Here is a 23,178-nt window from a genome sequence, read left to right as displayed (position 1 = left end):
TGGTGGGACCTCCAGGGTCCGCCAGGCATGGGCAGAGTGAGGAATAGTGTTTGTTATTCCAGGTTAGGATGAGGGAGCGTGAGCGAAGCCAAAGCCAAGTCCACTGCCCGTTGGTTAGATTATAAAACACGGCTTCCTAACCCTGTGGCAGTAACACAAAGGCATGTTTCATTCTAACCTCTGCCTCTGCTTTTCCTCCCTAAACCCCGAGGCTCTCTTCTTTTGAGGCCGAGTACCAAATCCCATTTCTACAGGAAAACTCCAGGCCCTCGTCTTTGGTCTCTGCCTGGTTTTGCTCCCCACCCTGTATCCGGTGGTGCAGTGGAGAGTGCGTGCAGTGAGCGTTCTTGGGCAAGTTATCTAACACGCGTGACTCAGTTTCATCACATCCTCCCCGAAAACCTGTAAAAATGTAGGTGAGGAACACGTGCGTAAGGTGGGTGCAGCCTCAGCGCCCCGCCAAGAGGAGGCTCCCAGGAAGGGCTGGTTCCTTCTGCAGCCCTGGACAGCACTGGTCACTGGCCCTTTGACTGACCACGCCCCTGCTCGATTAGGATCCGCCTACCTTTTCACAGGAAGCCCCGCCCCCTGCACAGGGAAAGGGTGCCAGACCCTCAGTAAAGGTTCACGAAATAGCAGAACCTTCTCCTCCCACCGAGCGTCCCATCTGTGGTGCTGGAATCAGCAGGTTCCTTCTGAGGGCGGGTCTGGAGCCGAGACCTGAGCGGGTGACTCCCGGGAAGCCATCCAGTTAAACTTAGCCTGGGAGCCAAGTTTCAAGGATTGCAGTGGAGCAGCGTCTCCCCAGGGTGGTCACCAAGCAGAGAGGGCAAAGGTGTCCATGTCTGATCAGTGAGGGAGACACGGGAGAGGGGGCAGACCCGGTGCCCCGGAGGCAGCATAGCATGGTGCTGACGGGCGCAGGCCTGGGACCTGTTCCCACGGCCGGGACGCTTTCTTTGCCACTTTGTAGCCTTGAGAAATTTGTTTAGCCACTCCTTGCCTGGCCTTGGTTTCTCCAAATGGAAGATAAGAGTAATACTATAAAACACTTCCGGCGACACCTGGCCTGGGAGCTGTGCTCAGCAACCATCGGCCACAATTAGCAACACCAGGGGCCAGACTGGGTGGACGATTTTTTTGATGCCTCTCCTTTCAACCCAACTTCACTTCTTAGGGGCTTCTGGTACATTAAAGGGATTTTTTTAAACGATCCATTAGAATAAAAACATAGGGGAAAAAAAAACAAAGGACGGGTAATCACCTTGCAGGGCTTAATATTAGGGGCAGTTAGCACATCAGAGTAGAGACAGGAGCGGTCCAGAACAGAAGGGAGGTGGCAGCCTGTCCCTCTGCCCCCTCCACCACCAGGACAGCGACAACAGCAAGCCAGCTCTTCAAGAACTTCAAAACAGAAACCGTGCATTCTGGACAACTGGGTCCCGGTTAATCCATGTTTCTCCATATGTTCTTCAACGCAGGAAACATTTGCTATTTTCATCTTCGGAGCCGAGTTTGCTTTGAGGATCTGGGCTGCCGGATGTTGCTGCCGATACAAAGGCTGGCGGGGACGACTGAAGTTTGCCAGAAAGCCCTTGTGCATGTTGGGTAAGCCTGACCCCAAGCCCAGTGGTGCCCCGTCCCCTTCTTTTGGTGCACTATTTCTTCGAGGCAATTTTAAGCAGACACTGTTCTTCTGGGAAAGCACGCAGCACGGTGGGGGCCAGCCCAGCCTCTGACCCTCCCTTCCATCTTCCAGGTGCTGAATTCCCCCTTCCATCCCCGACCGTGGCTTCTCCTCCTCATAATGACCCCACAGGGCAGTGATTCTTAGTGGGGGTGGGGGGGCAATCTTGGCATTTGGGTTGCGAAGGAGCCAGCTCGTTGCAGGATGTTAAGCATCCCCATTCCCTGGACTAGTGGCACCCCAGTCATTGTGACAGCCAGAATTGCCCATACAGTTCCAGACTGGCTGCGGTGGGAGCGGGAGGCATGACACTGTTGCTGGTTGCGAATTACCTCTGTAGGACCACATTATGCCCATTTTGCAGAGGTGGGAACTGAGGCTCACAGAGCTGAGTCATTTTCCAGTCACACAGGTCATCTGCAGCAGATTCCAGCCTAACACCCAGGTCTGGAAGAACCTAGCACTTGTGGCCCCCCTCCCTCACCACCACGTTGTTATGTCCTGACTCAAAAGTTGCTTTGAGGAGATGTCACGGAGACCCCCCCTCCATCCAGTTATAGGCATTTTGATAGCAGAGAAGGTGGAGGTGGAAGCTCTCATACACCCTTTTTGGTGCAAGATGGACCCCTACTTTCCCATCTGAAGATCCAACTGAAATGGTTCCGAGACCGAGACAAAATCTGCCTGTAGTGATGGTTAGGAGTCTTGGCATTTCAAACTCCTAGGGATGGTTAAAGTTAGAGGATCATAAATGTCAGGGCTGGAAGGGCCCCTCAGAAGCGTTTGGTTACACGTGCCCTCCTGTCTGAAGTTCCAGCTCTTTTCACAGCAGCCTTCAAGTGGTCCCCCAGACTCTGCTTGCTTACCTCTGGTCACAGGGTGCTCACCACCTCTAACAGTATTCATTTCATCTTAATTTCTCTGACTTTCTTCGGATACTTGTGTTCAGCCATTCTGTCCCTCCTCTTGAGTCCAGCAGAGTCTCCTTTCGTCAGGAAAAATGTGCTGAATGGCTTCAACTGCACCTTTATCCCACATTCTCAGCATCATAGTCCCTCTCCTCTCAGCTGCTGTGGATTCCTCACTGCCTTTTTGAAAAGTGACACAGCCCAGTGGGCACAGACGGCCAGCCCGGGAGGAGGGGCTGGACCTCTCCTCTGTCCTAGGTGCCCACATCTCTCCTTGCCACCTGGGGCTGCACTGCTGTGTTTGCAGGCTGCCTCACACAGAGGACAGGTACCACCCTCCCTGTGGCTGAAGCCTCTCTTGCCTCTCCGCATCTGCTGCTGAGGTTGGAAATCTGAGGGTTTTGTTTATTGCTCAGAACTTTGACTGCAAGCAGGGTGTGCATGCAGTTTTGAAGGACTTTTTAGTTACTGATTTTTTTTCACATTTTTTTCTCTTCCTTTGCCCGTCCTTTGCTGTCTACCTGTGTTTTAGTCCATTAGAGCTGCTATAACAAAGTGCCACCAACAGGGTAACTTACGAACAGTGGAAATTTATTTCTCACCGTTCTGAGGGCTGGGAGTCCGAGATTGGGATACCAGCATGGTCACATTCTGGTGAGAGTCCACTTCCTAGTTCAGAGCCCCTGTCTTCTGGCTGTGTCCTCACATAGAGGAAGGGGCGAGGGAGCTCTATGGGGCCTCTTTCAAGAGGGCACTAACCCTATTCCTGAGGGCTCCACCCGCATGACCTGATCACCCCCCAGAGGCCCTGCCCCCAATACCGTTACCCTGGGGGTTAGGATTCCACACGTGAATTTGAAAGACGCAAACATTCAGTCCGTTTCAACCCCCGACTTTCCTTCCCTTCCTCTCCCTTTGTCTTCCTTTTAAGTCTTAGGTGGACTTCTTTTTCCTCTTTGGGGGATCCATCCAGTGCTGACAGGAAATCGTGTGTGTGTGTGTGTGTGTGTGTGTGTGTGTGTGTGTGTGTGTGTGTGTTGGCATGAGTAGGGAGGTGACTTTGGGACTGAGGTGCCCAAGTTCAGAGGCTGAGAGTAAGAGGATGTCCTAGCACATGGAGCCTGCGCCCCTCCAGAACAGGAGAGTGCCCTGGGGAACAGTCTCCACTACCCCAGGTAGATCCCCAGCTCCAGATCCCGCTCCCCTGCTGGCCTTCCTGCAGACGCGAGGCAGGGCCTCAGCATCCAGCATCCTCGCTGGCCTCTCTCCTGATGTTACTGCATTTCCTGTTCTGCTCACTTCAACTTCTCCCCTGACGTGGCCCTTGTGGGAAACGGTGCTTTTCTCTATGTATTTAACGAAAGGATGGTTACTATGTCCACAGAAACCATGGTCTCTGTAATTGAGGCAGCCTCAGACCCTGCCATTTTGGGTGTGGACGGGTCCATCTGGGCTGGAACTCGCTGTTCTGTCGGAGTGTCATAGACTTAAGTCGTGTTTACCCATGCATCTCGGTTTTGTTTTGTTCTGTTTTCTGCAAACACCGGAAGTGGACAGCTTTACACAGATAGGCTGAGAAGCCTGGCCAAGGATGCCGATGTATTGGGATCCAGATGTCTGAGCTAGCTTTTCCCAGAGGTTCAGCACATCTGGGAGACACTGTGATGTGGTAGGAAGGATGCCAGCTTTTTTTGGGCAGATGTACCTGGTGTGGACTAAGGGGCCTAATCCAACCTGGGTGGCCAGCACAAGCAAAGTTGTGGAGGTGAGAGAGCACTGTGGCTGCAGCAAACCACACGTGCTTCTAGAAGGTTCCCAAGGGCCGGGTCACAGAGGGTTTTCAGAAGCTAGGACTTTGCCTAGTGGATAACTTCCTTGGAACCCTGATACTCTTACAAAAACAAAGCAAAAAACAAATAAAAAAAACCAGTACTATGGTCAAAATCTTTTGGGAAAGGCTGTACTTCATTGGTAAAATGAGATCCACAGTGCCTATTAGCATATTAAAGGCTCTGAGAATTCCTGCAGTAGCAAAACCTATTTGATCGAATTTTTTTCAAATGTACTTGATCACAGGGTCCTTTTTACTTGCTCACCCAGTGCAATACAGTGGGGAGATAATTGATCTGGGGTTGAGGGGGGTGCAGAGACCAGGGCACCCTTTCTTTATCCTCAGCAATTTAACTTCAGGAGCCAGCTTGGCCCTTTTAGAAGGGCCTCACCCCCTCGGCCTCTCTGCTTCAGTCACAGCTCTGGTAGAAGCTTCTAGGTCATCTCCTGGCAACAGCATCTTATGTTTTTCCACAGTCTACCCCAGGGCCTTCTCTGAAGCTGAGGGAGGTCACCAGGCAGCGCAGCTCAGAAGTGTGGGGGTGTTAACAACCCCATCAACCAGCAGGGGACAGGAGCCAGGAGACAGCTCCCATCTTTCAGAGGGTCGATCGTGGGAGGTGCTCTGCCTGCAGCTCCGAGGCTCCAGCAGCAGGCTGGCCTTGATAACGCCCCTTGCACTGGCCTTTTCTCCTCCCCTGCCTCCCACTCCCCTCACTCTGCTTCCTGGGATCACCTCCAATTAAATCACCCACAGCCACATCTGTGTCTCAGGTGCTGTCATCAGGGGAAACTCACAGTAAAGCTGTCTGAGCTTCGGGCTTCACCTCCACCACTTGGGCAGCCCTGACTCCCCCCTCAGCCAGAGAGGGACCCCCGAGTGCTGCCCTGCAGGGCCTTGGAGCACCTCTTCCCTGGGATTTGGAGTGAGCACTGGAGCCCGGCAGGCCTCCTGCGTCCATTCCCAACTCAGCCACATGGCCCTGGGGAGGCATTCAAGCCGAGAGCTCCTTTTCCTCACCTGTCACAAGAGAACACTTACCATGAGCGGCTGATGTCACGATTTAACACAGCAGTGCATGGCACTTGTTCGTCTGCCACTAACAGCGTCCGTGGCAGCTCCAGTGCCTTGGCCTGACCTTCTTTCTCATCTCCCTTGCCACCTTTCTGCCCTTTTTCCCAGACATCTTCGTGCTGATTGCCTCCGTGCCCGTGGTTGCCGTGGGAAACCAGGGCAATGTCCTGGCCACGTCCCTGCGCAGCCTGCGCTTCCTGCAGATCCTGCGGATGCTGCGCATGGACCGGAGGGGCGGCACCTGGAAGCTCCTGGGCTCGGCCATCTGCGCCCACAGCAAAGTAAGTGGCACGGAGAAGCCGCCAGACCACGCGGGCTACTCACCACCTGCGCCCGTCCATGGCATCCCCTCCCTGACAGTGTCCCCAGAGGGTGGTCGTCCTGCCCCCACTGATAGGGATGCAGGAGGAGGAAGAGGAGCAGGAAGACGAGGAGAGGCATCCACAGGTGTGCTGCAGCGAGCAGACACAGGTGGACCTGGGCTCAGGCCCCAGCTCCATCATATGCAAACAGCTTTGGCCAAGTCACTCACCCCTTTTTGACCTCAGTTTCCTCATTCCAAAAACAGAGGTGATACTGCCTGTACCTCTGGCTTGCTGAGAAGGTGAAATGAGCTAGTGCAAATCGGCGTGGGATGGGAGGGAAAGGTTCAGGAGTCACACAGATTGGTTTGAAGCCAAACTCGCTGGGTGTGCCTTTGGAGATACCCTGTAACGCCTCGGGGTCTTCATTCCTGCATTTATGAAACAGGAATGATAATGCACTCACCTCACAGGGTGGGAAGCACTTAGAACACACCCAGCTCATGGGTACAGTTCAGTTACTGTTACTACGTAGCCAGAAGCACAGTGCCTAGAACTCAGTGTTGGATTCGGACTCGCTCACCCCAGGAGCGGGGCACGGTTCTCCGTCCATTCCAGTGATAAGGAAGCAGATAGAAAGAGCATGTGAGCTGCCCGGGGTCTTCAGAGTCCATGTGCAGTGGCTTGCTGGTGGCTCCTACTTCTCCCAGGGCGATGAGGAGCTGCGCTGAGTGAGACGTGGTCCGATCCCTCCCGGAACAGGTGCGGGAACCCGAGCGGGCGGCGTCCAGTGTACCTGGAGCCCCTGTGCTCCGTGCTCCTTTGCCATGGCTAGCCCAAACCTTTGATACCACTTTGTTTTAACATTCCTGCTTTGGCTGGATCTTGGAGAAATGAAGGGAAACCTCTGTGCCCCAGCTCAGGCAGGAAAAACCCCTCAGAGGCCAGTGCAGGAGAAACCAGAGCGAAGGACCCTGGGGGCGGGTGCTCTTCAGCGGATAAAGTCAAAGCTACCTCCGTCACTAAGAGAGCATCTTCTTGTGCCAAACATGGTGGGTCCGATGGACACAGTTGATGCCCTGCCCAGGCCCCCTTTACCAGGAGGACGTGCCCAGCCCACGGCTGCTGTGAGAGTTGGCTGCCAGTGTTCCCAGCTGTCCTCTTCTCCGGAGAAGCAGAGAAGAGCTGCCGTGCCCAGGAGCATGCGTTGTCCCCCTCCACCTCCCCCCACAGCCGGTGACTAATGGACGCCGGCACCTTCCTTGTGTTGGGACCGGCCCTGTGTGCAGTTCACCCTCCAGAGCTCCCCGTGGGGTCAGGCTGAAGGAGGCTCCAGCAGAGCCCACATCCTTGCTTAGCTCTCTCTCCTGCTCTGTCTGGTTTCTCTCATCCCCTCTCTCCTGAGATCCTCCCTCAATCATCAGGTGCAAATCAATCACAGGCACCTAAATCTCTGCCTCAGGCTCTGTATGCGGAGCGAGCCTGGGGCAAGTTGCCCTGGGGAGCCCAGAGTTTTCCTTATGTGTTAACATCGCCAGGTCACCCCCAACCTGGGCATCCCTGTAACACCCCCTGCACACAACGCCTGGGTTCTCCCAGCTCAGGTGCACACCCAGATGCGCTGGTGTCTCACAGTGAAATGAATAGGGGCTTAGGAGTCAGACACCAGCTAGGGACAGATCCCAGCTCTGCCGCCTCCCTGCTGTCAGATGTTAAGAACCGGGCTCTGTTTGTCATGCAAGCTTCTTCGGTGGTTAACTTGTGAATCCTTCCGGCTGCTCACCTGAGAAAGGGCACCGGTCAGTTGCTGGTGACTCATACGTGCTCATTAATGGTGGAGTTTATTATTCCAAACAGGCTCTTCTTCACAAACAGTGCAAGTACATCTATAAGTGAAACGAAATACAGACTGAAAACCCCTGGGAGTCTCTCCCCCGGGACTGCAGTTTCTTGCTGAATGTGTTTTTGTCCCTGTCTGGGCCACCTCTGGCCACAGACTCGGGGAGGTCAGGGCTTGCTTTTGAGGGTTCTTTCCTCCGCCTGACCCTCCGTTTTATCTGTCGTCAGAGGACACATTAACAACGCCTAACCTTGTTTCCATGGAGCTGAGCTGATTCACAGCTCTGGTGGAAATCAGGCTAAAAGATGGCTGGTTAAGGTCCTTGCCTGGGTTCCTTCAGATTAGAATAGACTGGAGTTGGATGTTTGCCACGTGACTCCTGAAAATGATGGTCCATGCCACCGCCGGACCCTACAACCAAGGCCAGGCGGGCAGGATGTCAAGACAAAATCACATCTCTGTTGTAGGGACTGAAGGCAGACAAACTGCTTGGCAAGCCCTGTATCCCACCCTTCCCCCAGACAGTCCCCACTCAACGAGCCCTCAGTCTTTCACGGTTCGTAAGCCATAGAGCGACTGCCAAGCCGGCCTGCGCTTCCAGGGTGGGCAGTGTATTTAGGAGGTAAGCCTTTACCGGATTTGAGTCCAGCGCCCCCATTTCCTGACTGCAAGAGCTTGGACCACTTCCTTCTCTGAGCCCAGTGAATGAGCACTTACCAATTCATTTCTTCGTTCATGCATTCCAAAAACATGTTCTCTGGGCCAAGTCCCGTGCTTGACTGCCCCGGAAACTCAGAGATGGGGAGTGGGGGGCCCCACACAGGGTTACACAGGATTAGGCTTAAAGTTAACACTCTTACAAGTTAGGATCAGCCAGGCTCTGTTTCCAGAACAAGTAAGCCCTGGAGTCTCCACACTGAGTGCAAAGATGTTGATGTCTTCTTGCTCACACAGAATCTGATGTGGGCCAGGCGGCCCTCGTCGGTCTTCAAAGTGAGCCTTGGGTCCTCGAGGCAAGGGAAGAGAGGCCTGGAGCGTCCCGCAGAATGGATTTAAGGAAGGGGCAGGAAGTAGCTGCCCTCACTCCCCACCCCTCAACCCCCACCTGGCGGCGGTGGGGCTCAGGCACGCGCAGGAGCCTGGGGCTGTCAGGGAGTGGCCGCAGGCTCTGTCACGGAGCGGCCACAGGCTCTGTCACGGAGCTGCTGCTATTTCCTTCTGGAACCCCTGGCAGGGCAGATGCTCCGGGAGGGGCGTGGCCAGCTGGACCACCTGCAACAGCTCGGCTGACCTCTCTGTGCTGTAAAGTCACACGAGTGCACTGTGCACACGGGAAAGATCAGACCTATAAGCAGATAAGCATAATGAGGTGTGAGAGATTTAGAGACGTCTGTTTAGAAAATAGTGAAGACCAAAAAAAAAAAAAAAAAAAACCTAGAAATGAGCCCAACTGGAGGTTGGGGGAGCAAACATCCAAAAACTCTCATAGTGGAGGCGACACGGGGCTGTTGACCCAGTGCTCTTTGGTCGGCCCCTTGGGGAGGGGCAGGGAGGGCAGGGGACCAGTGGGAGCAAAAGCACAGAAGGAGGTGAGGCAACCCTGTCAGCAAGATTCTGTGGACCCAGAAGTCCAGCTGACTGGCCGCGGACGGTCGGATAGATGAGCTGTAACGATACAGCTGTTCTCTGTGCTGACTCAGCAGGAAGGACAGGCCTGATCTCCAGATGGTGTCTGCCAGTGACCTTGACTTTCTTCTGCCCAACTTACTGCGGTAACCTTTGGAACTGGAACAGAATGAGAGACGTGGAAAGCACTCCAGGGAGTGTCATGGTCAGCGTGTTTGAACTTCAGTGATTTGCTGGCCTTTGCCATATCTCTGCACATCCTTAACGTTCCCTGACATTTTTCTTTATATCAACTTTCTCTTACTCACTTACTCATATGTTCTAGTCTATCAGATTATAATATCCATGAAGTAGGTTTTATGTATAATTTATGCTACTATTTAATATGGTTTAAATCCATAGGTGACTACTTCACATGGAAAAAAAACACCTATCTGCATTTGAAGTGTCTGTGGCACTTTCTGAAACTCTGTGGTCCAGTCCTTTCATTTAAAAAATGAAGACACTAAGGCTGAGGAGGAGGGATCACTTGCCCAGAGTCACACAGTCAGCTAGCGGCAGGGCTGGGTCCCTGTGCACAGCTCCGTCCACTCTGCTGTCGCTGTTGCGGTCCCCATAGAACTGGGCTTGGTCCTTGCTCTGCCCAGTCCGGCATGGAATAGGGTCTCCTGGGTCCCGAGCCTCGTCTCAGAGGCAGTGGCCAGCTCCTCTTACCTTCTCACCTCCCCGTGAAGTCTCTTGAGTGGTGATACCGAGATCAACCTGAGGCAGAAATCTTCCTCCCACCGAGAGCCACACCCTCATTCTAATAATGATGGAAAAAGAAAGGCCATATTACTGATCCCGTTTTACAGTGATGGGAGGTGAGGATCAGAGAGGGTGAGTAACTTGCCTGTGTCACAGAGCTGGTAAACCTGGACCCCAGCTCCAGGGTATCTGCCTCCAGCCTCCACCCAACCTCCATCCAGTCTCCACCCAATGACCGAGACCCTGTCCCCTGCTTCCTCTCCCAGGAGCTCATCACCGCCTGGTATATCGGGTTCCTGACGCTCATCCTTTCTTCGTTTCTTGTCTACCTGGTTGAGAAAGATGTGCCAGAGGTGGATGCCCAAGGAGAAGAGATGAAAGAGGAATTTGAGACCTATGCAGACGCCCTTTGGTGGGGTCTGGTGAGTGCAGGCTCCCCCAAGGGGATTGACTTTAGAGACGAGAGAGATGGAGGGGGTGGCGTGGACACGCTCCGGGGGAGAGGAGGCCTCCTCCTTTTGTGGACCTGCCCCTGGGAGACTCCCCCTGCCGGGCGGGCCCTCGGAAGGGGCTTTTCCACACTGTTTGTAAGAAGTCAGGGCTCTGAGCAGCGGTCCCACAGTCACTCGGGGATCCTACTCGTGAGTCGCAGGCTGTTACTGGCCACGCCGTGCCGGACAGGCAGACACAGCGGCCGATTCTCATGCGTGTACCCAGACCTTCAATTACACAGAGAGGCAGCCCTGCCCACAGGACATGAAGTATTAATGCATTGCTCTAAGCACTTGACATTTATAAACATATTTTAAGCTCAAACAACTCCTATCATTAACCCCCTTTTAAAAATGGGGAAACTGAGGCATGAGGAGACTGAGTAACTAATTCAAGGAAGACCCCTGAGCCAGTTAGTGTCTTCCCTCCCGTGGGAGTCTCATTCTAACTGGGAGCGACGCCCAAGACAGCGCAGCGGCTTGTGGGTTCCCTCTCCCTGGGGATCCCATGTCTGAGCTCTTTTTTCTTCAGATCACACTGGCCACCATCGGCTACGGAGACAAGACCCCCAAAACGTGGGAAGGCCGTCTGATTGCAGCCACCTTCTCCTTAATTGGCGTCTCTTTTTTCGCCCTTCCGGCGGTAAGTGCTTCTGGGGTTCTTCCTAATGGGGCGGGCAGGATGCTTCAACTTCCCAGCCCCAGCTTCCGTCCTCTCATACCCTAACTTCTAGCCCTGTCGGCTCAGCAGCCACCCCCCTAGCAGGGTCCCTGCCTCACCGCCATGGGTGAGGCTGCTCCCTTTGCTGGGAGCGATTTCCCCAAATACCTGCTCCTCCTCCAGGACCAGTCTCAGGGCTGCCTTCTCTAGGCTGAGTGAGTCGCTCCTTCCTTTGGGCACAACTCTGAGCCCTGCTGGGGTTTCTGGCCCTGTGCTGGGATTACACATTTCCAAATCTGCCTCCCTGGGAGGCCGTGAGCGCTTTGGGGGCTGAGATTATGTCCTTCACGCACATATTCCTGGCCCGTGTGGGTCCTTTGTATTTGTGAGTACCCTTCCCTTGCCCTGTTAACCATCAGTTTACATAAAAAATGCATTTCCCTCAAGAGTAAGCCTTGACCCATGACAGAGTAACTTCCCCAAAGCCAGTGCCCACAGGTGTAATAGTAGCAGTAATACAAGTAGCACTCGGTGAGCCTACGGGGTGCTGGAATCACGCAGGTGCTTCACCTACACCATCCATCATCTCATGTAATCTTTGTGACCACATAAGGAGTTTGCTGCCGCATTTATCTCCATTTTCCAGATGAGAAAACTGAGGCTTAATCGGGGGAGTAAAGTTTCCACAGTCCCAGGGCTCTTGGGTTGTGGAGCCAGGGATCCCAGGTCTGCTCATTCTAAACCTGGCTCTTCATCACAAAGCTCGGAAAGAAGCCCCACACATACCAAGTCATCTTCCCCACCCCTCATCCCCCGGCCTTCCCCTGCTGGTGTTCTTCCTCCATTGCCACCCTGCCGGGTCTGTTTTCCCCGAAGCTGTTTGCCCTTGGGCACCTGGCCTTTCTGAGTCTCAAGTTCCTCATCTGTAGCAGGTGAGGGGCTGTGAGGGGGCGACCTGGTCTCTAAATGCTCCCTCGACTTGAAAAGGATGTGTCCCTGCCCCTGTAATCCACACGAGAGTCTGAGCCGGAAATCAAAACAGATCCAATTCCAGGAAATTGCAGCTATAGTAAAAGTCTCAAGGAACAATCTGAGCAACTAAAATAGTTTTTAAGCTCCATTAACATGAACTGGGAATTTTTTCTGTGTCATACTCCTTCTTAGCAGTTCCTATTCCATTATCTCACTTTTTTCCCAAAGGTAGGAACTATTATCCCACTTCCCTGCAAGAGAAGCTGAGGTGCCGCTGATAAGAGGCTTGCCCAGGGTCTCCCTGCTGGAAAGTGGCAGAGTCAGGAATTGAACCCAGCTCCCTACTGCCTGGAAGAGAAAGAAGGGATCTTTCCTCTTCCCCTTTGCTCAAATGTCATCACTGCAGCCAGGGAGTGGGGGTCGGGCCTCGGGATGGTCCAGGCGGGGCTGACTTCAGGGCCCCCTTCTCCCTTCAGGGCATCCTGGGGTCCGGACTGGCGCTCAAGGTGCAGGAGCAGCACCGTCAGAAGCACTTTGAGAAAAGGAGGAAGCCTGCAGCTGAGCTCATCCAGGTCTGTCTGCCTGGGGACACACTGGCGTGGGTCTCAGATCCTGTGTAGCTGCGTCTGTGTGTGTGTGTGTGTGTGTGTCTGTCTGTCTTTCTGTGTGTCTGCTTGCTTATACAGGAGTGGGCATGCCATCAACCGGGATGGGAACCAGGGCCATGCCTGTCTGTGACAGTTATGGGGGTTGCTCTGGTTATCTCTATGACCTGCCTCTGTGTGTACCATCCCGTCACTCTCCCATCCCGGTTCTAAGCCAGTCAAAAAATAGACACAGAATTCAGACAGGGATCAACCCATCAGCTGTCTCACTAATGATGCTGGAGTGGAGAGCTTGGCTTGGACCAGGGTCCATACTAGGTTTCCTCTCCTTCTATTTCCCACCCTATCTTGACCTGGGAACCCATGAGGAAGAGTCAGCCTGGGTCCAGCTGCTTAGCCAATCAGCTACAAGGAGATGTGGCCCCTTATATCTGCCCAAGAGAGCGAGCCCATAAGCCAAGGGAGGAAGACATCCCACTTGTGCAAAACATTGGATGGTTCACCGTCTGTCCTGCCCGATAGACAGCCACGCACCAGTGGACACTGGTCTCCCTGGACCAGCTCTCTGTCCTCCTCACTCTCTGCACCGTGGGCTGCGGGGTTGGGACGACAGTGAGGGTGGTGAGAGAGGCAGAGTGTCCCTCTTTTACTGCAGGGGGAGTTCCTGCCTCATGGGTTTATGGGCCGTTAGGAGTCTGGAGAAGAGGGAAGTGCAGTGTTCTGTCTCTAGCTGTCTGGGACCGCATGCCTGCAGGACCACTCACTCGTGGACTCGCGTCCAGTAGTAGTGAGTGTCTCTGTGGGTCTGCGGGTCTGAGACAGGCTGGCACATGATGTTATCCTACGGCCTGTCGTCTCTAGGCCAGTCCCAGTCTCAAAGTTCTAATATATTAGAATCCAAACCTCGTCTCCTGGGCCGTTGGTTGCACCTGAAAATGGCACAGAAGACTGTCTTCTTACCTGTGTGAGAAACCTTCAGGGACCTTATAGCAAGAGTAACTCCTGCTCTTTTCAGGGATCCTACACGCAGCACCCTCCTCTCCCGTCCACTGTAGTTTACCTCTCCACACCCCTACCCACCGCAGCATCAATTACAGCTCCAGGATGATGGGGTCAAGGAAGGCTTTCTTCCCAAAGGAGCTGCAAAAAGCCAAGAATCCGGCTCCTCCGGACATCACCTCAGTGCGCACTGACCTCTTGGGTGTCGGGGCTTGTTGTGTTCATGGTGTGGGGCTCCAGGGGACTGTCTCAGGTGACACCAGGTCGTTCCTGCCCCCTCTTCTCCCCCTCAGGCCGCCTGGAGGTACTACGCTACCAACCCCAACAGGATTGATCTTGTGGCCACGTGGAGGTTCTATGAATCAGTCGTCTCTTTTCCGTTCTTCAGGCAAGTGGTGACTCATCTAAGTGCTCACAGTGTGACTGACCATCCCTCTCGTGGGTCTGTACTCATGCCTGTGGCCTTCACGGTGTCTTAGAGGATGTCCTTCAGGACAGCGGTCCCCAGTCTTGGGCCGCAGGCTTTAATCATTAGAGCTGAGACCACCCCAATGCCCAGACCACACCCCGGCTAATTAAATCAGAGTCTCCAGCGAGTGGCGCTCGGGTATGAGAATTTTTTCCAGCTCCCTAGGTGACCTCAGCAAGGGTTTCCAGCTCGACAGACAGTGTTGAGTTGCTGAAAGGGCAGGTCCGACCAGTGTTGGGGCGAGATCTGTGGCTGAGGGAGTGGGGAGCCAGCACGGTGCGCCGTCTGAGCAATCTTGGAGGCCCCACCCCCAGGCCATGGCCTGCACCCAGAGGCCAGCCTGGATGGTGGAAAAAGCAGCAGGGGGCATCCTCTGGAGGACCAGAGATGTTACTTTGTGTTCTCAGAGGTGGGAGATGAAGTGAGAAGCTTCAGGGGAAAAAGTGACCACCCTTTCCCACGGCCAGCACTTGTGAGCGGCGGGAGGGAAATGAATATTACTGGATGTCCGCAATGTTCCCAGTATCCAAGTTCACGTTTCATTTCATCCTCAAAGGCACCCTGTGAAATAAGCCAGAGGTTCTTGAGTGTTCAGATGCTTTAAAGTCAGTGGGAGAGGCTGGGCATGCGGATCCTGCGTCCACCTTCAGCGGGTCCAGCGGTGTCAAACGTAGCGGAAGCATCTCGAACAGGCGTCCCCGGCGACTCTGACACGGTGGCCCACGGGGCAGCCTTGGAGACAGGCTGAGTGGACGGCGTCAGTGGGCTCCCCTCACCGAGGAGCCAGCTGGGGCTCAGCAACTTTGGTCATTTTGGCCAACGGCAGCCACCTCTGGAAACTCCCAAAACCCATGATCTTTCCACTACTTGGGCTTCTGAAACAGATTGCACCTTTCCAGCTTTTAGACACTACGGTCCTGAACTCAGGTGTTGAAATGTGTGGGTAGAATGCTGGGCTGAGAGGACCCTTGAGTTGGAAGGAGACATAATGAGACACTCAAACTCGTGCCTGGGGTGTGTTTCTGTCATGTGTCTGGGTTCACGGACCAAAGCGTGACCCAGTACTGGACAGGTGGCTCCCAGTCTCGCCCCACCCTCCCACACCCTCGTTGTGGGACCAGCGACCAGCTCTGAACTTCGGGGCTTCATTTTCTCTCCACCCCCATCACCAGACTGTGATACAGATGTAAGGGAGCTCACGACATTTGGGTCTACTGATCCATTTCCTGCAGAAAACCCTCCAGTGGATAATCATGACGCAGAGAATGAGATCCAAAACCTGACCAAGACTCGGAAGGCCCTGCTTACCTACCCCATCTCAGCACCTATGGTGCTGTCACCCCCAAGAGGGTCCAGTGGCACGTGGCACTTTCTACTCAAGGCATTCGGTCCACCAATACTTTTGAGCCCCTTGTACATGCTAACCATGGCCAGACCAGGAAGGTCACACGTGACTTGTGAAGGAATCTGACCTTGATCCTGAAAGTGAAGAGAAGCCATCTGAGGCAGAGAATGACATGATCAGAGGTGCATTTCAGGAAGATGACGGGAAGGGATGTGGAGGGCAGACTGGACAGGCTCAGGATTCTGGGCAAGATCAGCCGACAGCTGATGGCAGGGTTCAGGGTACGAGGACACGAGGGCTTAGACCAAGGCAACAGCAGTAAGAAGGGAGGGTGGAGGGAAGACTGGAAGGGAATCAACAAAGGGAAAAATCTCAGGGAGTGATGACTTGTGGAAGAGTAAAGGAGATGAGAAGAAACAAGGCTTCAGTGGTGGAACGATAGAGTTGGGTTTACTAACTATGTCTCCTTACTTGCAATTAGATTTCTTTACTCCTCTGTGATTCCCTTTGATTCTAAAATTCCCTTGCTGCTCAAACCATTTCAGATTTGGAATGGTACAGCCTTCCTCTGGATAGCGAGAGTCTCAGAAAGGGTAGGTGGCTTCTCCTCAGGAGAACACAGTGACCTTGAACTCAAAAACCAGAATGTGGGCAACTGCGTTGAACGCTGAATCAAGATGATTTCCATTTGCTTTGCATCCCAAGGTCCTGGCAATAGGCCATTCTTTTGGGTTGATTTATTATAAATAAGGCACTGTCCTAGCTGTCAGAGACGCGGAGGCATGCATTGTGCTGCAGACAGCGGCTGTGACACAGGAATGGCTTTTAACTAAGAGAAAACATTCCTTTCTTTTTTTCAAGGACAAAAGTATAAAGCCACTAGAGAATTCACTTAGCAACTATTCTGAAACCAGGCAGTCCCTTGGGAAAAGAATGTTCCATTATTCCAGCCCACTCCATATGTTTAATGGCCGAAAAAAGTAGCTGATAATACACTGGTGTGCCCTCACCTGCTTCCTAAAGGTTTTTTAATTTGATTTATGGGTTTTTTTTTTTTAAAAAGGACAACTTTATTGAGATACATTTCACATACCACGAAAGAATTTCCCATACCATAAACAGTACCCTTTTAAAGTGACAATATGGTGGGTTTTAGTATATTCATAGTTGAGCATTGATCACCACTATCTAATTCTAGAATAGTGTTGTTACCCCCCCCAAAGAAAACGCTGTGCCCTTTACTTCTGCTTGCCTCTTTCCCCCAGCCCCTGCAACCACTAATTTATTTTCTCTCTCTATTCTGCCTTTTCTGGACATTTCATAGAAAAGTGATGTCTTGTAATATGATTTCTTTCACCTACCACAATATTGTCAAGTTTCATCTATGGTATCGTGTGCATCAGAACTTAATTCCTCATTTGATTTATCTGCTCATCAGTTGTTGCCCGTTTGAGTTGTTTCCACTTTTTGGCTGTTATACTCTGATGAACGCTCAGGTCCATGTTGTGTGGGTATGTGTTTTTAATTCCCTTGGGTATCTACCTTGGAGTGGAATAGGTAACTCTGTGTTTAACTTTTTGAGGAACTGCCAGACTGTTTTCCATGGTGGCTGCACCATTTTACATTCCTCCAAAAGATTTTGAAGGATGAAATTGTACAGCCCTTTCTAAGAGTGATGTCTTATCAGTTTCCAGCAGGTGTAATTTTTTGTTAATTTACAAGTGTATGTGTGTGTAGACATATATATATATGTGTGTGTATATATATATATACACACACACACACACATACACTCACACATACGCACACATATATATACATATATATATTATGTGTTTTGGGCTAGGAGTGATGAGTGATGGTGTTGCCTTTTTAATTTTTCTTTTATTATTATTTAATATTACTTATTAATTACTTAAAATTATAAATTCATTACTTTTGAATTGCAAAGGAACTCAGAGAGTTTCAAGTCCAACCCCACCTTTACAGAGAAGAAACTGAGGTCCCCAAAGCTCAGGAACTTGCTCAGGGCCACGCATCATGTTGGGTGCAGCTGAGAGCAAACTCAGGTCTCTGACTTGCTGGCCAGTGGAGACGATGGAGACCTAGGATCGACGAGGGTTACATGAGTGAATTTGAAAAAAGGCACTTTAAAAAGTATCTTCCTAATAATTATTGCTCAATAAATATTAGCAATGATGATGTTGACTGTGATGACAATAGCATGGTGACAGAGTGGCAAGGTGTGTGGCTGCTAAATTATGAAATTCCTGCTTTCCTGACCTGCCTCAGCCGCTAAACAGACCACCTGAACCCAGCACGAGGCGTGGGGCCGAGTAAGTGCTCAGCAACCATCTTCTGGATGAATAAATGAATGAAAGGCTGAGAAGAGCGTTGGTTGGTCAGAGCCAGACCATCGCAGGAGGGACCTGTGGTCTGCCTGGGGAATCCCTCTCATTCACTGGTTCCCCTCCACATGTAGCATCTTGCTCCTTCGTCTCCATCAGAGGGGAACTTGGGGACAAAGTTGGGGGAGATGGGGAGACGTTCCATGTAGTTTATGCTTTTTTCTCTTTCTCTCTCCCTCATCTCATAGGAAAGAACAGCTGGAGGCAGGAGCCAGGTATGTTTGTGATTGTAAACCCTCTTCTTCCCACCACCATGTCGGGATAAAGGGTCCAGTTGTGTACGGTGTGGGGCCCCTGGGTGGTCATGCTGGTCATGAGGTAGAGTTTGGGGGCTCGCTGCTGCTGCTGGCCATTTTCCTCTGGCAGTTTCATATTAATTTACTCAAGAACAACTTAATTGTGATCATAGCAGCAGCCAATTTTTGAGTGTCTCCTCTGGGCAGGATTCTGTGCCTGGAGACCCACATGTGTTACGTCACTTGGTCTCACATCCATGATGAAAGATCAGTCCTGTATCTTTATTTGTGGATCGAGGAGATTGAGACTCAGAGAGGGTAAGTTACTCTCCCTGGGTTACACAGCTACTGAGTGGCAAGACCAAAATTCAAACTCAAGTCTGAATATTAAGACCATGTTGTTTCTATTACATCTTGCTTCGTATGCTTCTTGGGCTCACAGATGGTTCTTCAAAAAGGGAATCAAGACTATAATTCATTATCCCCAGTAAACCACACTCACCGCAGGCTGCTGCAGAGGCAGGTTGAGCTTCCAGCTGATAAGCATGTCTCTCCCTCCCTTTTGGCTCCGTCTCGAGAAGATGTCACAGTATCAGGGAAACTATGGACCCTGCTTGAGATTGTAAAGAAAGACCGTCTCTTGCAAACATTTTAACTGTATGCAAAGCATCCCCAGGTATCCACGGGGGATCAGTTCCAGGACCCGGGTGGGTACCAAAATCTGTGGATGCTCAAGTCCTTATATAAATTGGCATAGTATTTGTATCTAGCCTATGTATATCCTCCTGTGTACTTTAAATCATCTCTAGATCAGTTATAACCTAATACAATGCAGGTGCTATATAAATAGTTGTAAACACAATATAAATGTTATGTAAATAGTTGCTGGTGTGTGGCAAATTCAACTTTTGCTTTTTTGGAACTTTCTGGAATTTTTTTCAAATATTTTTGATCCTTGCTTGGTTAAATCTGTGAAAGCGGAACCCGCAGATATGGAAAGCCAACTGTATTTATAAATAGAAATAATTATAAATGTAAATACACATTATATATATAATATATATTTAAACTATTATTGTTGGCTATTTGCAAGATCTCTCAGGCAATCCTCTGGACACCAGCTCAACTGTTGTCCTTCTAGAGCTGACAGAATTTGGGCAGAGGAGGTGACAAGACCCTGGACCACCTTGTATGGGAACCACTTGGGGACAGTGACCTTTGGGAGACTGGGTCAGGTGCTCTTGAATGGACCCCATGATGCCCCATCCCAAACATAATCCCACCTGGAAGGAACAGTTACAGCCGGGGCCAGTCAACTCAGAGGCAGAAGCACTATTCAGACTTCCTGCCTCCTTTATGCAGGTTTAAGTGGATGGAGCGTTTCTTACCCAGACCCAGGCTGGACCGTAGGAGGTGTTTGGAGAAATTGTAGAGGAGGCCAGAGGACTGACAATGACTGTCGGGGGGCATTTGCCAGAGAACCTGCAGTAGCTCATGGCTCACAGAGGCAGAGCAGGAAGATACCTCAGAGACCCTCTTTTTTATACTTTTACAGAAATGAAGCCCCCCTAAGAGGGCAGGCTCACCCCAGGGAACAGAACTCCATGAGCACCAGCTGTGACAGGATCTCAGGACCCCCAACGGGGTGCTCTTACCCCCATCTCTCTTGACCAGTAGGGTTTTAAATCATGCGGGTGTTGACCCCGCATGTGAATCATTAAATCAGGTTTACAGCCTTTTCTATACAGACGCGAACAGAATTCAGCCAAACTGGAACCTACGTGCAAAGTATCCCTATGCCCTGGACTAGGCACTTCGGGTTTGATTAGGGCTTAAAGAAATGCGCTTTGCGGCTTTGCTGGGCCTGCGTCTCCAGTTATTGAAAACTGGCTCTCTGCAGTCTGATCATCAGCTTACTCATTCCTCTCTCAAGAACTCTCCACTCTGCCACGGAGGCAGAGGGAAAATACATCCCGTGATTTCTCAGGGCTGGAGTCGCTGGGTGTTTTCTGGTTCATCCTCCTCAGGGAAGAGCTAGGTGAGTTACATAAGCCACTCAGCCTCCCTCACCCAGGCTCAGGGTGCAGCATTTTGGATTTGAACAGCAAATAGATTTGGCTGATGCACTGGAGGTGAGATGGCAGGTGTGATTGTAACTGTGAAGTCTGGACGTGGTACATGAGATCTGGAGAAAGGACGGGTGAATTGTCAGCAGAGGAATCAATTTCTCTACCCATGAAGGCAGGGAGCAAGGAGGCCAGAGAGTGGTCAGCAATGTATGCGCGAATTAGATTGATACTTACTGATGTACCATTAGCTTCTTCAGCAGATTGCCAGCTAACTTGTGTTTCAGTCTTACTTTATAATGATTTCTAAATAGCGAGAATCAGATTTGGAGATCATCTTTTTGACGCCTTCTAGCATAGGAAGCCCGCACATCTGTTTATGTAGTCTGCTGGAGGAAAGAGTTACATTCTGTGACTTGACAGATCATGGTTCTGTGTTGGGGTAAGGAAGGGGACATTTCAGTCAGCTTATTGGAAAGCGCTTAAGTCCATAGTTGCCCATAAAGCTTTTGTCTGTTCCCACTTACCCCTAAAGGGTCAACAGAGAGCTGAGCATCTCTGGTCCCAAGGATGGGACTGTCTTGAGTGTTTTGCTTTGCATAGACTTTTTGAGGAACAGAAGTCCCCCAGCTTCCTACAACGCCTGGGAAGCTGGCTTTGGTAATTGTATACTTCCTTCTCAGGATCTACGATCTTAATTCATTCTTATAAAAATGAAGGCACACCCCCCCATCCCTTCTCACCTAGTTTAGAGGCCTTGCTCACCGTGCCCTTAAGTAGGACTCTGCACTTCCCTAATAAAGCCTTTATTTTATATTCAGTCAGAACATTTAAAATTCCCCCTTCCTCTCTACACCATGAGTTTGATAAGGCTAACACTGTGCCTGATATATAGGATGTCCTCCATAAACATTTGCTGGATGTATAAGTAAATGACAGATTGAAAGAGATATTGGAAATTGAGTTCAAGCTTTTATGTAACTTACACCTAAGCCAAGCACAGAAATAGCCAAGACGGGGATTTCAAATATAGATCTGTCTGACTGTATCAGACCGTATCAGGCCGAGTCCCAGCGCAGCACAGGTGGTTGGCAAGCCCTCTTTGTTATCTGGGAGAAAAGAGTGAGGTCAGTTAATCGAACAGGCACGTGATCTTGGCACTTGCTCTCTCTCCACCAGGAGCTCTTATTTCACACTTCACTTTTGCTCACTTCTGAGATAGACCCTCCTGGCCTCTCTGCCCACACCCCCTCAGGCTCTGTCCCCTTGACCGTCCTTCAGTTTGGTAGTACTGGTGATTACCTAACATATTATGTTTCTTGTCTGCCTTCTCCATTAGATCGAATGCTTCCAAGGGACTAGACGCAGTTTGTTTTGCTCACTGCTTTACCTCCAGCACCTGAAAGAGTGCCTGAGACAGAGCCTGGCGAATGGTTGGCTTTAAGTAGATATTAACTTACTGCAAAAGTGGATGGATGGATGGACGGATGGGTGGATAAACAGATGGATGGACATGCTGTTTATTCTCCAAGGGTCATAAACCCAATTTAAACGACCTGGACTACAAGGGAAATGTAATTGCTCACACAGTCACTCATCAGAAAGGATGGGAACCCCTGGATGGGAAATAAGGAATGGAATCCTTTCGAGATTTCTCTGTTCAAGTCTTGTCTCTGCTTCTCTCTGTGGTTCCACTCTCTCGACTGACTTTCTCCACACTGATGAGGTTGTGGATGCGTGCAGCCCCAGGATCACATCTTTTTTCCTCTTTCTTCTGTCCACCTGTTCTTCACCCAACTCTAGTTTGGAAGATCCCAGAGAAGCACTTAGATTGTCCCAATTTGGGTCACACACTTACACCTTGGACAATCCCTGTGGCTCAGATACCAAGAAGCTACTACTAGCCAAACTCTGGGTCATGTTTCCAACTGTTAGAGTGAGTGGGTGTGGGTTCAAGATACTATGTTTGGCAGCCCTCCTTTGAGTCACCTGATTGAAATTGAGGAGGTCAATTCTCCAACAGAATAGGGTTCTTTGTCCCAAAGAATAGGGGATGACACATAAAGCAGACAAAAATGATGGATGTCCATGACAAGCATGGAGTCTACCCATGCGTTGTCAAATTCCTAACAATAATATTGCATCAAAGAACATCGACAATAGAACATACTGAGCCTCACTGATTGTGTGGATTGTACCAGGGAAGACTTCAGTGTTTTGTGCTGGGGGTGGCGTTTTGCACATAAATTATAACTATTCAGTAGACGTGCAGCAATGCTGATAATTAAGGGTGTTTGTTTGATAGAAACCAACACTTTTTAAATTTGCAAAACAGGTAACTGTGTTGACAGTAACTACTTGCCTGGGTCCAACTGCTCACTTTGTGTTTTCAAACACTTCAATATGAACAGCGGCCTTCGGGACTCTTCTCTGTATCGGTCTTTAGATAGGGAAGAAATTTGTCCCAGGCAGCTTCTTTTTTTTTATGTTTTTATTTTTAATTGATCAACTTCATTTGTTTTATTGAAGTATAGTTGATTTACAATGTTGTGTTAATTTCTGGTGTATAACATAGTGATTCATTTGTGTGTGTGTGTGTGTAAAACATGTGTGTGTGTGTATATATATATATATATATATATATATATATATATATATATATATATGTATTCTTTTCCTTTTCATGTTCTTTTTCATTATAGGCCATTAGTATGAACTGAATACAGTTCGCTGGGCTATACAGTAGGACTTTGTTGTATGTCTGTTTTATATATAGTAGTTAGTATCTGCAAATCCCAAACTCCCAATTTATCCCTCCCCATTCCCTCCCCCCCCCCCGGTAACCACAAGTTTGTGAGTCTGTCTCTGTTTTGTAAATAAGTTCATTTGTATCCTTTTTTTTTTTTAGATT

General features: G+C 50.6%; 1 protein-coding gene across 1 annotated transcript in view; it reads left to right on the top strand.

Annotated features, from left to right (window-relative positions):
- KCNQ3 (potassium voltage-gated channel subfamily Q member 3) overlaps positions 1 to 23,178 on the top strand; it is a 242,023-nt gene that overhangs the window by 194,142 nt on the left and 24,703 nt on the right. The window contains exons 3-9 of the mRNA XM_010972661.3: positions 1,482 to 1,608; positions 5,609 to 5,781; positions 10,282 to 10,437; positions 11,039 to 11,149; positions 12,616 to 12,711; positions 14,037 to 14,131; positions 18,154 to 18,180. Coding sequence (XP_010970963.2) covers positions 1,482 to 1,608; positions 5,609 to 5,781; positions 10,282 to 10,437; positions 11,039 to 11,149; positions 12,616 to 12,711; positions 14,037 to 14,131; positions 18,154 to 18,180 — 785 coding nt within the window. The remainder of the gene's footprint in view (positions 1 to 1,481; positions 1,609 to 5,608; positions 5,782 to 10,281; positions 10,438 to 11,038; positions 11,150 to 12,615; positions 12,712 to 14,036; positions 14,132 to 18,153; positions 18,181 to 23,178) is intronic.

The sequence above is a fragment of the Camelus bactrianus genome, chromosome 25 (assembly GCF_048773025.1).
Source record: "Camelus bactrianus isolate YW-2024 breed Bactrian camel chromosome 25, ASM4877302v1, whole genome shotgun sequence".
NCBI lineage: Eukaryota > Metazoa > Chordata > Mammalia > Artiodactyla > Camelidae > Camelus > Camelus bactrianus.
This window is presented reverse-complemented; position numbering and strand designations above follow the sequence as displayed.